The sequence below is a fragment of the Lucilia cuprina genome, chromosome 5 (genome assembly GCF_022045245.1).
Source record: "Lucilia cuprina isolate Lc7/37 chromosome 5, ASM2204524v1, whole genome shotgun sequence".
Classification (NCBI taxonomy): domain Eukaryota; kingdom Metazoa; phylum Arthropoda; class Insecta; order Diptera; family Calliphoridae; genus Lucilia; species Lucilia cuprina.
In genome coordinates, this window is record NC_060953.1 from 56,367,712 (window position 1) to 56,382,989 (window position 15,278).

Genomic DNA, 15,278 nt, shown 5'->3' on the forward strand with positions numbered 1-15,278 from the left:
TAGAACTGAACTAGCACTGAACTAGAACTGAACTAGAACTGAACTAGAACTGAACTAGAACTGAACTAGAACTGAACTAGAACTGAACTAGAACTGAACTAGAACTGAGCTATTGTTTTGGAATCTAAGACCTTTCATTCGTTCATTAAATATTTTTAGAGTGACCAATGATAATAAATCTTTTAGAAACAGGATGACCTTTTAAATTAATTTTTCATAACATTAAAAAAAAATAGATTTTTTTCTTTTTGGCAGTAATTGTTGTGTTTGATATTTAGAAAATATAAATAAAACTAGAAGAAAAAAACCGAAACCAAATAATGAGAATATTACATAATGCTCTTTACTTTACTTCTATGAAATAATTTATTATAATTATTTATTAATTTTATTTAATTATAAATTACATTATAATTACATACAATAAATACTATAAGTCTTCACTACTTTTAAATTTTTATATTATTTTATATTAATTTTAATATTTTTTACAAATTTAATATTTTCATAACAATTATTTTTTATGTTAATTATAATATTACGTAACTTAGAAATAAAAAATATTTTTTGTTTGTTTTTTTGGTTTTTGAATAAGAAAAAGTGTTTGTTAATTACGGGTATTTTTTGTTTGGTTACTGTTCCAAAATGAACTTTATTTTTTTTTTGTCTTTTTTGGTTTTGATTTAACTAATTTGTTGTTATTTTGGTTTAATTAAAATTAATGCTTAATTTACGTACAACGTAAAATGTTAGGTTTTTTTATTTTAAATGGGGATTATATGTTTTTTTTTTGTTTTCTTTTTCAATAAATGTTATAAAGTGCATTTGATTTTTTAAGGGATTTGATTTATCGTTTTTGTTTTCTTTGTTTGTATTCTATACTTTTGTTTTTGTTTTAATCTTTTTATAAACAATTAACTATTTGTTTGTTGGTATTTAACTAAGTACTTTTTTTGAGTGTATTTTGTTTAAGCTAAAACTACTTTTTGTCATTCTTTGTTTTTTTTTTTGGTTTTTTGGGGGGTTAGGGGAGATTTTTGTCTGATAGTATTTATTTATATTATTTTTTGTTCATTTCTATGATGTCGTTGTTTAAAATGTTTCATAATTTTTATTTCAGTTTTTTTTCAGTGTATTTCTGTTGTCATAGCCAACACACGCACACACAGCATTTGTTGGTTTACGCTTAAAACGAGCCTTCTGTGGCCACCTTAAAGCATTTGCCAGTTTACTTAATGTTGGAGGAATTTAAATTTTTCCCACTTTAATTTTTGGCAGTGTCTTACATAATTTATTTTTGCTTTCTTTTTTTTTTGCTAAATAATTCTTTTAAAAGTTAAAATTTTTAAAAGTTTTTTTTTTGTAGTTTCTCCTAAATGTTTTCATGATTTATTGCTTTAGTTTTGTGTTTTTTCTTTAGTTCTATTCGTTAAACATTATTAATTTGATTGCTTAATTATATCAAAAAAATTTATCTAAAGTGCAAGTACATCCAAGTTTTATTGTTATATTTTATTCATTTAAATGAAGATGGGCACACCATTGGTGAAATTTCCTTTAAATGCTCCGAAGAGTAAGTGAGAGAGCGCTTGAAAGTTTGTGGTAGAGAGGTAACATAAAGCAAGAGTTGTCCGTACAAAATTTCTTACTTTAAGAATGATCTCCTCTATCCAAACTTTTAGTTTTCCTATTGAGATGTATGACCACATATTTATGCCCGAAATAGGGTGAAAATTGAGGGGAATCTAATAGAAAAAAAATTTAAATGAAATGTCAACAAACTCAATTAAAGTTAAGCTTAAAGCTTTATACTTAAAACTCTCTTGAAATACTTTATCTAACTTTTTTTGTTATATGTCTAGAAAAGCTTAAATTGAAAAAAGCTTTATTTTTTGCGTAAGAAATCTGTGTATTTGCGTGCTCTTTTGCGTACTTTCTTAAAAGCATTTGTTAATTTAAAGCTCTCTCTCAAATGATGATGACCGTAATGACCATGATGTGAGTGATAGTGAGTATGGGCTCTTTGTATGCCTGGCGGATAATCGTAGTGGGGATTATGATGCTGCTGTTGCTGCTCATGTTGTAAATGCATATACGAAGACGTAGATGGATTAATGGAAGCTGAATAATTCGATGAATTGGCCGGCGAGGCTGGCGATAGTGGTGAGAGTGGTGTGGGCGTATACTGGCCACTACCCCTCTGTGAGGACAGTAAATTGTGACCCGAAGAAGCATCGAACGATTCAAATGACATGCCTTGCTGTTGACGTTCCACCGGCTCCGGGGAATGTAGTGATGATGAATGTTGACTCGAAGAGGTGGTGTTGGTCATCATGTCGTCAACTCTATTCATCATATCTGGCGGTATTTCATCTATACCCAGTGGTTTATTAAATTGTGAATTAGCTGCCATATTAGTGTAATCATAGGAAGGATAAGTATAGGGCAAATAACCCGCATGATGAGCTTCAGTAGACACCACCGCCGCTCCCGAGGCATTGCGTGAAGTTGTATTTATAAATTTCACCTCGTTGGCATTACGTTCCATGCAGGAACTAAACACTATATTGATATTGTTAGTGCTAGACGACAAATTAATATTAGCCGGCGACAAGGGGGTAGAACTACACGATGACATGGCACAGGCACCGGCACATCCTTCTGAAGTGGAAGGATTTTGATTGAGGTTTGTTTCTTTGCTGGAGTTACGTCTAAAACGACTGTCATAGCTGCGCATACTTTCTGTCCCCTCCACCGAGGACAATGTGTTAGTGGCAGTGTTGTTATTGGCAAAATTGTTTTTATATTGGAACTCCAGGGCATTGCTCGGCTGGAAGGGATAGGTTTTGGTGTTGTTCAAAATATTGCCCGTATCCTGTTGACCTTTCGAAAGATACTGGTGTATGTCTTCGCTAGTGATTTGTAGATCTTGATCTAAGTAAGTGTTGCACTGTATGTAGTTGCTGCAACAATTGTTAAATGTTTCGGCATCTTGATGGAATTGCACCATAGTAGACTCTTCATATTTACAAGGACTTTCACAGCATTTGCGCGATGTAGAGGGTCGATCGTCGGAAGAAGATCTAGATTTAAAATGATGTCTGCTTTGTGATCTGTGGCTTTTAACTGGCTGCTTTTCAGTCTCGACAACTCTTTGTCTTTCTCTTTCTCTCTTGTGTTGCCTAACTTCAGGTCTGTGTTGTGTTCGGTCATCTATAGTTTTCGTTCCTTTTGTGTGCTGAGGTCTTAATTCGTCTGCACTATCGTTGTTGGTGCTGGTCTTACCATCAGCCAGAAAACTCCATCTTATCGGAGAAGGGGAACAAGCATATTCAGGTAGATCATTACTTAAAGCATCTTTGGATGTGTGTCTTTCTATAGTTACCTTTGAAGGAGAATCATGAGACTTGCTGTCACCGCCATTGGCTGCATATTGTTTAGCACGATCAAAAACTGAAGTCAGCGAGCCCATTTGGCTGTTGGGTCGCGAGGCATTCAAAGCTCTTAACGAAATCGAACTGTAACTCTGGTGTCTTTGTTGTAATTTCTTCTTGCGCATAGTAACGGAGGCCGATTTTACCGAGTTGTTGCGGCTCAGTGAGGAACGCGACCCATACAGACTCGTAGAATCAGTTTGATAACAGTAATCCGAAGATGTGCAACATGAAGAAGGTCGCCTAGATGAAGTGCCATACAAATCTTCAGCAAAATATTGAGCCAATTCTGTGCGGGAATTAGAACAGCAGGCCGTAGATTTTTGCACAAATATCTCTTGAATTTCCCTTTCAGTACATAACGGATCATTGCAATTGTTAAGCGATGATTGCGAAACATCAGTAACTGAGCGATGACGACGAGTGCAAGTATGACCTGAGGATTGACCCTGGTGCAGATGACCATTCGTTTGTCTCTCCATTCCCCCTTCCAACTCGTCTGCTGCACGTGATCCATTGGTTTGATGATGCAGAAGAGTGTTGTCGCTACGTTTTCGCCGACGATGATGGTGCGAGTGAGCATGTGAATGAGCGTGAGCAATATGGGACGAAGTACTGCGAACTGAAGCTCTTGGTGCACTATTGCGTATAAAAGGCTCTACACTATCGGTGCCATTTTGGTGTTGATCATGCACATGATGATGAGATTGATGGGGTGAAGAGTGGGAGTGGCCATGACCATGGCTGTGACCATGTCCATGAGGAGATGTATGACGACTGTGCGGAGAAGTATGCCGACTGTGAGGTGAAGTATGGCGACTGTGTGGGGAAGTGTGACGACTATGAGGTGAAGTATGACGACTGTGTGGTGATGTGTGTCTACTATGAGGTGAAGTATGACGACTGTGAGGAGATGTATGACGACTAGGATGTGGACTATGACTGTGTTTGCGTGGCATATGCTGATGGCGATAATGCTGTGGAGGTGGTGGTGGTTGTTGCTGTTGATCTTGTTGATTAAACGGCAGTGAATATTCAGCGGTGCAAGTGGTAGCTGTTGTGTTGGTGTTCGTTTGCCAGTGCTCGTTGTGTTTTTGCTGTGATTGTGTCAGATGTGGCGGCTGCTGGTGCTGGTGCATTTGATTATCATCACATACAATATCCTTTTCATAGCTACACTGTACGTGATGATGATGTTGATGCTCCTGCTGCTGTACTTGTTGTTGCTGGTGTTCATGTGAGTGTTGTTTTTGTAGTTTCGGAGTTTGTGGTTGTTGCTGCTGTAGTTGTTGTTGTGACTGTTCAGCGCTCGTTGAATGTACACTGGCAGTTTCAGGAAGTGAGTCGTTCCTCAGTCAAGGCCCGCTGTTCTGGTAGGCATGTGCTTGCTGACGAAGGTGATGGGGCACAGAGGCAGCGCTCCGGCCCTGGTGTGTATTTCGGCCGTCTCCTAAACAACGCTCGGATGCAGCTGTTTAAATTAAATTTAAAATGTCTTCAGTTTATTTTGATTTTTAGATGTTTGAAAGGAATATCATTTAAGGGCTTTCTCGGGTTAACAAAAGCGTGCTTTTCTTAAATGAGGGGAGGGATTTTCAAAGCTTTTTAAGTGAACATGCTTTTAAGTTTATAAATTCAAAATTATATACATATATACTTGCCAATTTTGTTCATTCATGCTTTCCTAAGACATGCTGTTTTTAGTGTTATATTTTTTTATTAATGTTTTCAATGTTTTTTTCTTAAATAAAATAATTATTTTAAATTAAATGTAGCTCTTTTAAAAGTACTTATTATGAATTGGCATTTTTGCGCTTCTTTAGCGGTATTCTATGAGTTAGTAATGGTGAAATATGTGTTTAAGTATTGGATTTTTTATGTTTGCCGGTGCTATAGTGTAGTTTATATTAAAGTTAATTGTTATAGTGGCGGGTCTCATTTTACCGAAATCTCAGATAAGATGAGCAGATATGTAGTAGAACTGAACTAGAACTGAACTAGAACTGAACTAGAACTGAACTAGAACTGAACTAGAACTGAACTTGAACTGAACTAGAACTGAACTAGAACTGAACTAGAACTGCACTAGAACTGAACTAGAACTGAACTAGAACTGAACTAGAACTGAACTAGAACTGAACTAGAACTGAACTAGAACTGAACTAGAACTGAACTAGAACTGAACTAGAACTGAACTAGAACTGAACTAGAACTGAACTAGAACTGAACTAGAACTGAACTAGAACTGAACTAGAACTGAACTAGAACTGAACTAGAACTGAACTAGAACTGAACTAGAACTGAACTAGAACTGAACTAGAACTGAACTAGAACTGAACTAGAACTGAACTAGAACTGAACTAGAACTGAACTAGAACTGAACTAGAACTGAACTAGAACTGAACTAGAACTGAACTAGAACTGAACTAGAACTGAACTAGAACTGAACCAGAACTGAACTAGAACTGAACTAGAACTGAACTAGAACTGAACTAGAACTGAACTAGAACTGAACTAGAACTAGAACTGAACTAGAACTGAACTAGAACTAGAACTGAACTAGAACTGAACTAGAACTGAACTAGAACTGAACTAGAACTAGAACTGAACTAGAACTGAACTAGAACTGAACTAGAACTGAACTAGAACTGAACTAGAACTGAACTAGAACTGAACTAGAACTGAACTAGAACTGAACTAGAACTGAACTAGAACTGAACTAGAACTGAACTAGAACTGAACTAGAACTGAACTAGAACTGAACTAGAACTGAACTAGAACTGAACTAGAACTGAACTAGAACTGAACTAGAACTGAACTAGAACTGAACTAGAACTGAACTAGAACTGAACTAGAACTGAACTAGAACTGAACTAGAACTGAACTAGAACTGAACTAGAACTGAACTAGAACTGAACTAGAACTGAACTAGAACTGAACTAGAACTGAACTAGAACTGAACTAGAACTGAACTAGAACTGAACTAGAACTGAACTAGAACTGAACTAGAACTGAACTAGAACTGAACTAGAACTGAACTAGAACTGAACTAGAACTGAACTAGAACTGAACTAGAACTGAACTAGAACTGAACTAGAACTGAACTAGAACTGAACTAGAACTGAACTAGAACTGAACTAGAACTGAACTAGAACTGAACTAGAACTGAACTAGAACTGAACTAGAACTGAACTAGAACTGAACTAGAACTGAACTAGAACTGAACTAGAACTGAACTAGAACTGAACTAGAACTGAACTAGAACTGAACTAGAACTGAACTAGAACTGAACTAGAACTGAACTAGAACTGAACTAGAACTGAACTAGAACTGAACTAGAACTGAACTAGAACTGAACTAGAACTGAACTAGAACTGAACTAGAACTGAACTAGAACTGAACTAGAACTGAACTAGAACTGAACTAGAACTGAACTAGAACTGAACTAGAACTGAACTAGAACTGAAATAGAACAGAACTAGAACTGAACTAGAACTGAACTAGAACTGAACTAGAACTGAACTAGAACTGAACTAGAACTGAACTAGAACTGAACTAGTACTGAACTAGAACTGAACTAGAACTGAACTAGAACTGAACTAGAACTGAACTAGAACTGAACTAGAACTGAACTAGAAACTGAACTAGAACTGAACTAGAACTGAACTAGAACTGAACTAGAACTGAACTAGAACTGAACTAGAACTGAACTAGAACTGAACTAGAACTGAACTAGAACTGAACTAGAACTGAACTAGAACTGAACTAGAACTGAACTAGAACTGAACTAGAACTGAACTAGAACTGAACTAGAACTGAACTAGAACTGAACTAGAACTGAACTAGAACTGAACTAGAACTGAACTAGAACTGAACTAGAACTGAACTAGAACTGAACTAGAACTGAACTAGAACTGAACTAGAACTGAACTAGAACTGAACTAGAACTGAACTAGAACTGAACTAGAACTGAACTAGAACTGAACTAGAACTGAACTAGAACTGAACTAGAACTGAACTAGAACTGAACTAGAACTGAACTAGAACTGAACTAGAACTGAACTAGAACTGAACTAGAACTGAACTAGAACTGAACTAGAACTGAACTAGAACTGAACTAGAACTGAACTAGAACTGAACTAGAACTGAACTAGAACTGAACTAGAACTGAACTAGAACTGAACTAGAACTGAACTAGAACTGAACTAGAACTGAACTAGAACTGAACTAGAACTGAACTAGAACTGAACTAGAACTGAACTAGAACTGAACTAGAACTGAACTAGAACTGAACTAGAACTGAACTAGAACTGAACTAGAACTGAACTAGAACTGAACTAGAACTGAACTAGAACTGAACTAGAACTGAACTAGAACTGAACTAGAACTGAACTAGAACTGAACTAGAACTAGAGCTGAACTAGAACTGAACTAGAACTGAACTAAAACTGAACTAGAACTGAACTAGAAATAGAACTGAAGTAGAAGTGAACTAGAACTGAACTAGAACTGAACTAGAACTGAACTAGAACTGAACTAGAACTGAACTAGAACTGAACTAGAACTGAACTAGAACTGAACTAGAACTGAACTAGAACTGAACTAGAACTGAACTAGAACTGAACTAGAACTGAACTAGAACTGAACTAGAACTGAACTAGAACTGAACTAGAACTGAACTAGAACTGAACTAGAACTGAACTAGAACTGAACTAGAACTGAACTAAAACTGAACTAGAATGAACTAGAACTGAACTAGAACTTAAATCGACTGAAGAAGAACAAAACTTCAATTGAATTAGAAGAAGAATTGAACTTGTGTTGATCTAGAACTGAACTACAACTAACCTATATCTGAAATAGAATTGAACTGTAGACAAATTAAAGAAACACTTAGTGTGTAAATAAATTAATGGTCGAATCGATAACCCACGGATCTTGAACAAGTTGGGTATTGCAATGTTTAGAGCTTAATTAGCTAGACTCGTCCCAACTCATAAAAATTGGCCATTTTTTTTAATGTCTTGTAGATTCTTGTTATAAAAAAACTGTACTTTGTTCTTTAATTGTTTTCGAGACGGATATTTAATATCGAATTTATTTTTTCATTTTATTAAGAATTGCAGGGTTAATTTTCTGCTAAGTTATGATCGATTTTTTTTAATCTTGATACAAGCGGAAGTGAACGATTTTGGGAAATTAAGCGTGATAATATGAATAGACTGCTGCTGCTAAAATTTCAGTTTAAAAATTTAAGCTTTTAGGTGAACATAAATGAAGTGCTGTTTTATAAAAATATCATGAAACAAAAAAGTGAATTAAAAATTACAACAATTTTATTTTGTTTTTGATTTTCATTTAAACAGTTCTGTTTTTCAACATTGATTGTTTTACTCCATTAAAACTGTACAAATACCAAAATAAAATAAATATATTATGTAAATAAGTTAATAACAATTTAAGTGATTTTTCTTGTTGTTGTTTTTTGTTTGGTGTTTTTGACAAAGTGAACATTTAACAGACGTTATAGGGGATACCTGATGACACCTACACATTCTTCCATGAGCCGAATGACGTCGAAAATTATCACGATCATAATATGAATCGTAGTAACACTTGCGCATTGGATTTGGCGTACTGTACGCATTCGTACCATAATTGGTGTAACAAGTTGAGCTGCCAGCTAAACTTGTTGTTGGACCCAATAGATTTGTGCTATCGCTTAACGGATATGGACCCATGCCTTCAACCGTTAATGAAAATGAAGTTGTACCAAATACTTTAGTTGTTTTTTTATTCATAATCAAATTATAATACAAAGGGGTTTCAGAAACAAAAATAGATTTGTTTTTGGCCAATTCAAGTTGATATGTTTTGTTTCAGTGTATTATTGAGATTTTTTTTGGTTTAATGAGTTGAGAAAAATCCAATTTTAACGATGTTTAGTAAAGATGTTTGATTTATTTGGGGAGAGTTTTTTTTCAAATGTTTTAAAATTATTTACCGCAAATAATAAATGCCAAAGAAACATATTCAATTATTTATTAGAGTATGAAAAAGAAAATCAAGGAAAATTAAATTAATTAAAAATCTGTAAAAAATTAAAATTATATTACAATGTAATAATTTAATCTATTTAAAGTTTTTATTTAAGATGTGTTGCTAATAAGACCACAATAGACTAAGTCTGCTGAAAAATGTTACAGAGTCCCTTATGTATCAAACAGTATTTAAATATTTTATTAACAACTCACCAAAATATTTAACTTTAATTAAATTAGTTGGTTTCAAAAAAATTTTTTTTTTCTAAATATTAATGATTTTGAAATCTAAACAATCACAACTAATAACATACACAATTAACGAGCACAAACATATTTCATTTACAATATTTTAAATAAATTATTTCATTTTAAATATTCTAAAGCAACTAAATTGCTAACGTTACGAAATTAAAAATAAACTTAAAGGAATAAAAGGTTTAAGGCTTAGGCAATTTTTAAAAAGTTAGCTACCGAATTAGAAGTAGAACTGAACTAGAACTGAACTAGAACTGAACTAGAAGTGAACTAGAACTGAACTAGAACTGAACTAGAACTGAACTAGAACTGAACTAGAACTGAACTAGAACTGAACTAGAACTGAACTAGAACTGAACTAGAACTGAACTAGAACTGAACTAGAACTGAACTAGAACTGAACTAGAACTGAACTAGAACTGAACTAGAACTGAACTAGAACTGAACTAGAACTGAACTAGAATTGAACTAAAACTGAACTAGAACTGAACTAGAACTGAACTAGAACTGAACTAGAACTGAACTAGAACTGAACTAGAACTGAACTAGAACTGAACTAGAACTGAACTAGAACTGAAGTAGAACTGAAGTAGAACTGAACTAGAACTGAACTAGAACTGAACTAGAACTGAACTAGAACTGAACTAGAACTGAACTAGAACTGAACTAGAACTGAACTAGAACTGAACTAGAACTGAACTAGAACTGTACTAGAACTGAACTAGAACTGAACTAGAACTGAACTAGAACTGAACTAGAACTGAACTAGAACTGAACTAGAACTGAACTAGAACTGAACTAGAACTGAACTAGAACTGAACTAGAACTGAACTAGAACTGAACTAGAACTGAACTAGAACTGGACTAGAACTGAACTAGAACTGAACTAGAACTGAACTAGAACTGAACTAGAACTGAACTAGGACTGAACTAGAACTGAACTAGACCTGAACTAGAACTGAACTAGAACTGAACTAGAACTGAACTAGAACTGAACTAGAACTGAACTAGAACTGAACTAGAACTGAACTAGAACTGAACTAGAACTGAACTAGAACTGAACTAGAACTGAACTAGAACTGAACTAGAACTGAACTAGAACTGAACTAGGACTGAACTAGAACTAAACTAGAACTGAACTAGAACTGAACTAGAACTGAACTAGAACTGAACTAGAACTGAACTAGAACTGAACTAGAACTGAACTAGAACTGAACTAGAACTGAACTAGAACTGAACTAGAACTGAACTAGAACTGAACTAGAACTGAACTAGAACTGAACTAGAACTGAACTAGAACTGAACTAGAACTGAACTAGAACTGAACTAGAACTGAACTAGAACTGAACTAGAACTGAACTAGAACTGAACTAGAACTGAACTAGAACTGAACTAGAACTGAACTAGAACTGAACTAGAGCTGAACTAGAGCTGAACTAGAACTGAACTAGAACTGAACTAGAACTGAACTAGAACTGAACTAGAACTGAACTAGAACTGAACTAGAACTGAACTAGAACTGAACTAGAACTGAACTAGAACTGAACTAGAACTGAACTAGAACTGAACTAGAACTGAACTAGAACTGAACTAGAACTGAACTAGAACTGAACTAGAACTGAACTAGAACTGAACTAGAACTGAACAAGAACTGAACTAGAACTGAACTAGAACTGAATTAGAACTGAACTAGAACTGAACTAGAACTGAACTAGAACTGAACTAGAACTGAACTAGAACTGAACTAGAACTCTACTAGAACTGAACTAGATCTAAAGATTTTCTGTAGCAATTTTTAAAATTCAATATAAATTTTTAAACCTTTTAATGCATTTCATCTTGAAACTAAAAATAATTACAAACAATTTAAACTAAGTAAACAACAAAATGCTTAATAATGACTAGATGATTGATAGATTTAATTAGTTTGTTAAATGATTAATGAATGATGACATTGACATGTTAAGTTGTGTTTTGTGTGTTTGACATTTAGTTGACAATTTGGTTTGTTATTACTTTTATAAAAATTAAATAAATAATGTTCTTTAATAAGTTGTTAAATGTCAATTCAGAAAATAAAAAAAAATGTTAAAAATAAGAAAATATGTGTAAACTAAAATAGAAGTGTTTTATTATTTCATACAAGTATCAATTTAGTTTTTGGATAAAAACTTGTGTTAGTAATTTGTTAATTTGTTTTTTATTTCAATAATTTCAGTATTAAAAGATAACATAAATTTCGTTTAACTACACAAAAACAAAAAAAATTTATATAGAGATTTTAAATATATTTTTGATTTTATTTGGTAAATGGTTATGAATAGAAATATTGTCTTACGTGAATCATGTTGGGTCTTCTCCTCAGATACCATAAGGGCGGCATGTTCGATGCCCGAATTCATACTTTGTGGCTCCAAACTATTTGTGCAGTTTAGCATACTCCTGAAATTCGCACACTCTACGATTATGTTTTAAATTGTATGGGTATTTTTTTTTGTTTTGTTTGTTTTTGTAATATATTTTAATAAATTTTATTTGCAAAACATTAACAACTTAAGAGAATAGATTTGAGTATTTACCAGAAATATTAGTAGAGGAAAGGGTTAAGAAAAATATAGACAGATTTGATTTTATGAAAATAATTAAACAGAAATTCCTTTAAACCCAAATTAAATGTCATAATTATCGGAAACCCAAGTAATTTAGACAAAACCCTAATAAATTTATTTAAAATATATATTTGGAATTATTACAAATTATTTAGTCTTACTGTAATAAATACCATTCGAAAATGTATCGATCAAGAGACAATTTTCGAAAAAATTCCTTTATCTCTAAATATTTTTGGTAAATTTCAAATATATTTTATCTTTACCCTAATCAAATCTCTCATACTAAATAATTTTACTTACTTTTGAATAGAATTAACAAATATTTTTTCAATCAAACTAAAAACAATTTTTATACAAAACACTTGGAAGTTCATTTTAGAGTTCAAAATTATTTATTTAAACATAAAAAAAATTTACAAAAATTATAAAAATTTGATAATTATTACAATAAAAAATGTAAGAAACAATAACTTAAATATAATGAAATAATAAAAAATAAAATGTAAAAGAAATAAATTAAGAATTGTGCGATTTGGACTGTTCTGCTATGGAATTACGTGGAGTTATTTCAATATCTTCAGTGGATTTACTTGTGTCAGATTCATTGCTAATTAAAGGAAATTAAAAATATAAAATTCAAATTAATTAACAAAATAAAGTTAAAATAAAAGTATAACAATTTACTTCAGATTTACAACAGAACTAGAACAGAACTAGAACAGAACTAGAACAGAATTAGAACAGAACTAGAACAGAACTAGAAAAGAACTAGAACAGAACTAGAACAGAACTAGAACAGAACTAGAACAGAACTAGAACAGAACTAGAACAGAACTAGAACAGAACTAGAACAGAACTAGAACAGAACTAAAACAGAACTAAAACAGAACTAGAACAGAACTAGAACAGAACTAGAACAGAACTAGAACAGAACTAGAACTAGAACAGAACTAGAACAGAACTAGAACTAGAACAGAACTAGAACAGAACTTGAACAGAACTAGAACAGAACTAGAACAGAACTAGAACAGAACTAGAACAGAACTAGAACAGAACTAGAACAGAACTAGAACAGAACTAGAACAGAACTAGAACAGAACTAGAACAGAACTAGAACAGACCTAGAACAGAACTAGAACAGAACTAGAACAGAACTAGAACAGAACTAGAACAGAACTAGAACAGAACTAGAAACAGAACTAGAACAGAACTAGAACAGAACTAGAACAGAACTAGAACAGAACTAGAACAGAACTAGAACAGAACTAGAACAGAACTAGAACAGAACTAGAACAGAACTAGAACAGAACTAGAACAGAACTAGAACAGAACTAGAACAGAACTAGAACAGAACTAGAACAGAACTAGAACAGAACTAGAACAGAACTAGAACAGAACTAGAACAGAACTAGAACAGAACTAGAACAGAACTAGAACAGAACTAGAACAGAACTAGAACAGAACTAGAACAGAACTAGAACAGAACTAGAACAGAACTAGAACAGAACTAGAACAGAACTAGAACAGAACTAGATCAGAACTAAAACAAAACGAGAGCTGAGCTATAGAAAACTGGAACGCGTTTAAAACTGATCCTATGAAATCCTGAGTTAAGCTAATAAGCAAAAAATATTAATATAATTTTCAGTTCGGCTTGTTCGAAAGATAGAGGCAACAACAAAAATAAATTTAAAAATAAAAAATTACTGAAGACATAAATCAAGTGTATTAAATAAAGTCTGTTTTAATTGTTGTTTTTTAGATTTAGTTATTGTTGTAATTGTTGTTGTTAATGACGATGACGTAGGCGAAGGATGATGAAGAGATAGAGCTAATAATGGTTAAGGCATGAAGAACAAACGCTTGACATGAAAACATGATGAAAAATTTTATTTGTTTTTGGAAAATTTTGAGTTTTTTTTCAAATACTTGGATTTTGTATAATTAAAGTAAATTTTTGTTGAATTAATTTTATGATACAAAACGATTAGAATAAAAGATTTGTTTATTTTTTAATGTTTATGTAGCATTCAAAGCATTCATAACAAGAAACTATTATGTTTTGATAATTTGTTTTGTCGTAAAAAAATTAACAAATATTTAAACAAAATTATAGCAGGTATTTATGTAATTAATATTTTTTTGTATATAACATTTAAGAAAGTATTTGTTTTAAGAAAATATATAGATATAAACATATTAAAAAGGAACACATTTTATTTTGTTTGTTTAAAAAACTACTTATAAAACAATATTTATTACTAACATTATTATTTTTTATTATGTTTTAATATTCTTTGTTAAAGAAAAGTGTTTAACAGAAACAACTTTAAAATTTGCTTTGTATATAAAAAATATTTATAAAGGGATGGGGTTTAATGTAAAATTGCAGGGTTTCTTTTTTCATATACTTTTTTCTATTTTGTTCATCATGCAACTTACCCGTACAGTCTACTATCTCGGAATGTCCTTCTTGTGTTTTTTTTTAGTTTATGATCGAAAAAGGTTTGTTGGGTAATGGTTTCAATTTTTTTATAATTAAAGTTAGTTTTAAGTTATATAAAAAGTTGTTATTGGTTATAAAAATTCTTCAATTAGGATAAGTTTTCAAATAATATTTGAAATAAAAATTATTTAAAGAAAGTGCTTTCGACTAAATGAAATTTTAGAAAAAATTAAATTTTGTAATTGAACTACAAATTAATAAAAATAGATAGTACTGTATTAAATCTGATAATTTTTTTGTTTTTTTTTTTAAATAATGTTCATATTCCTAATTAATATTAAAAAATTCAAACTGAACTATACAAGAGCCGTTGTAGTATTGAACTAGAACTGAACTAGAACAGAACTAGAACTGAACTAGAACTAAACTAGAACTGAACTAGAACTGAACTAGAACTGAACTAGAACTGAACTAGAACTGAACTAGA

General features: G+C 32.4%; 1 protein-coding gene across 1 annotated transcript in view; it reads right to left on the reverse strand.

Moving 5' to 3' along the window:
- Positions 1–1,512: 1,512 nt before the first annotated feature.
- LOC111680939 (glucose transporter type 1) overlaps positions 1,513–15,278 on the reverse strand; it is a 59,247-nt gene continuing 45,481 nt past the window's right edge. Inside the window, 2 exon segments of the mRNA XM_046951271.1 lie at positions 1,513–4,905; positions 12,072–12,175. Of these exon segments, the coding sequence (XP_046807227.1) occupies positions 1,886–4,905; positions 12,072–12,175 (3,124 nt within the window). The 3' untranslated portion in view covers positions 1,513–1,885.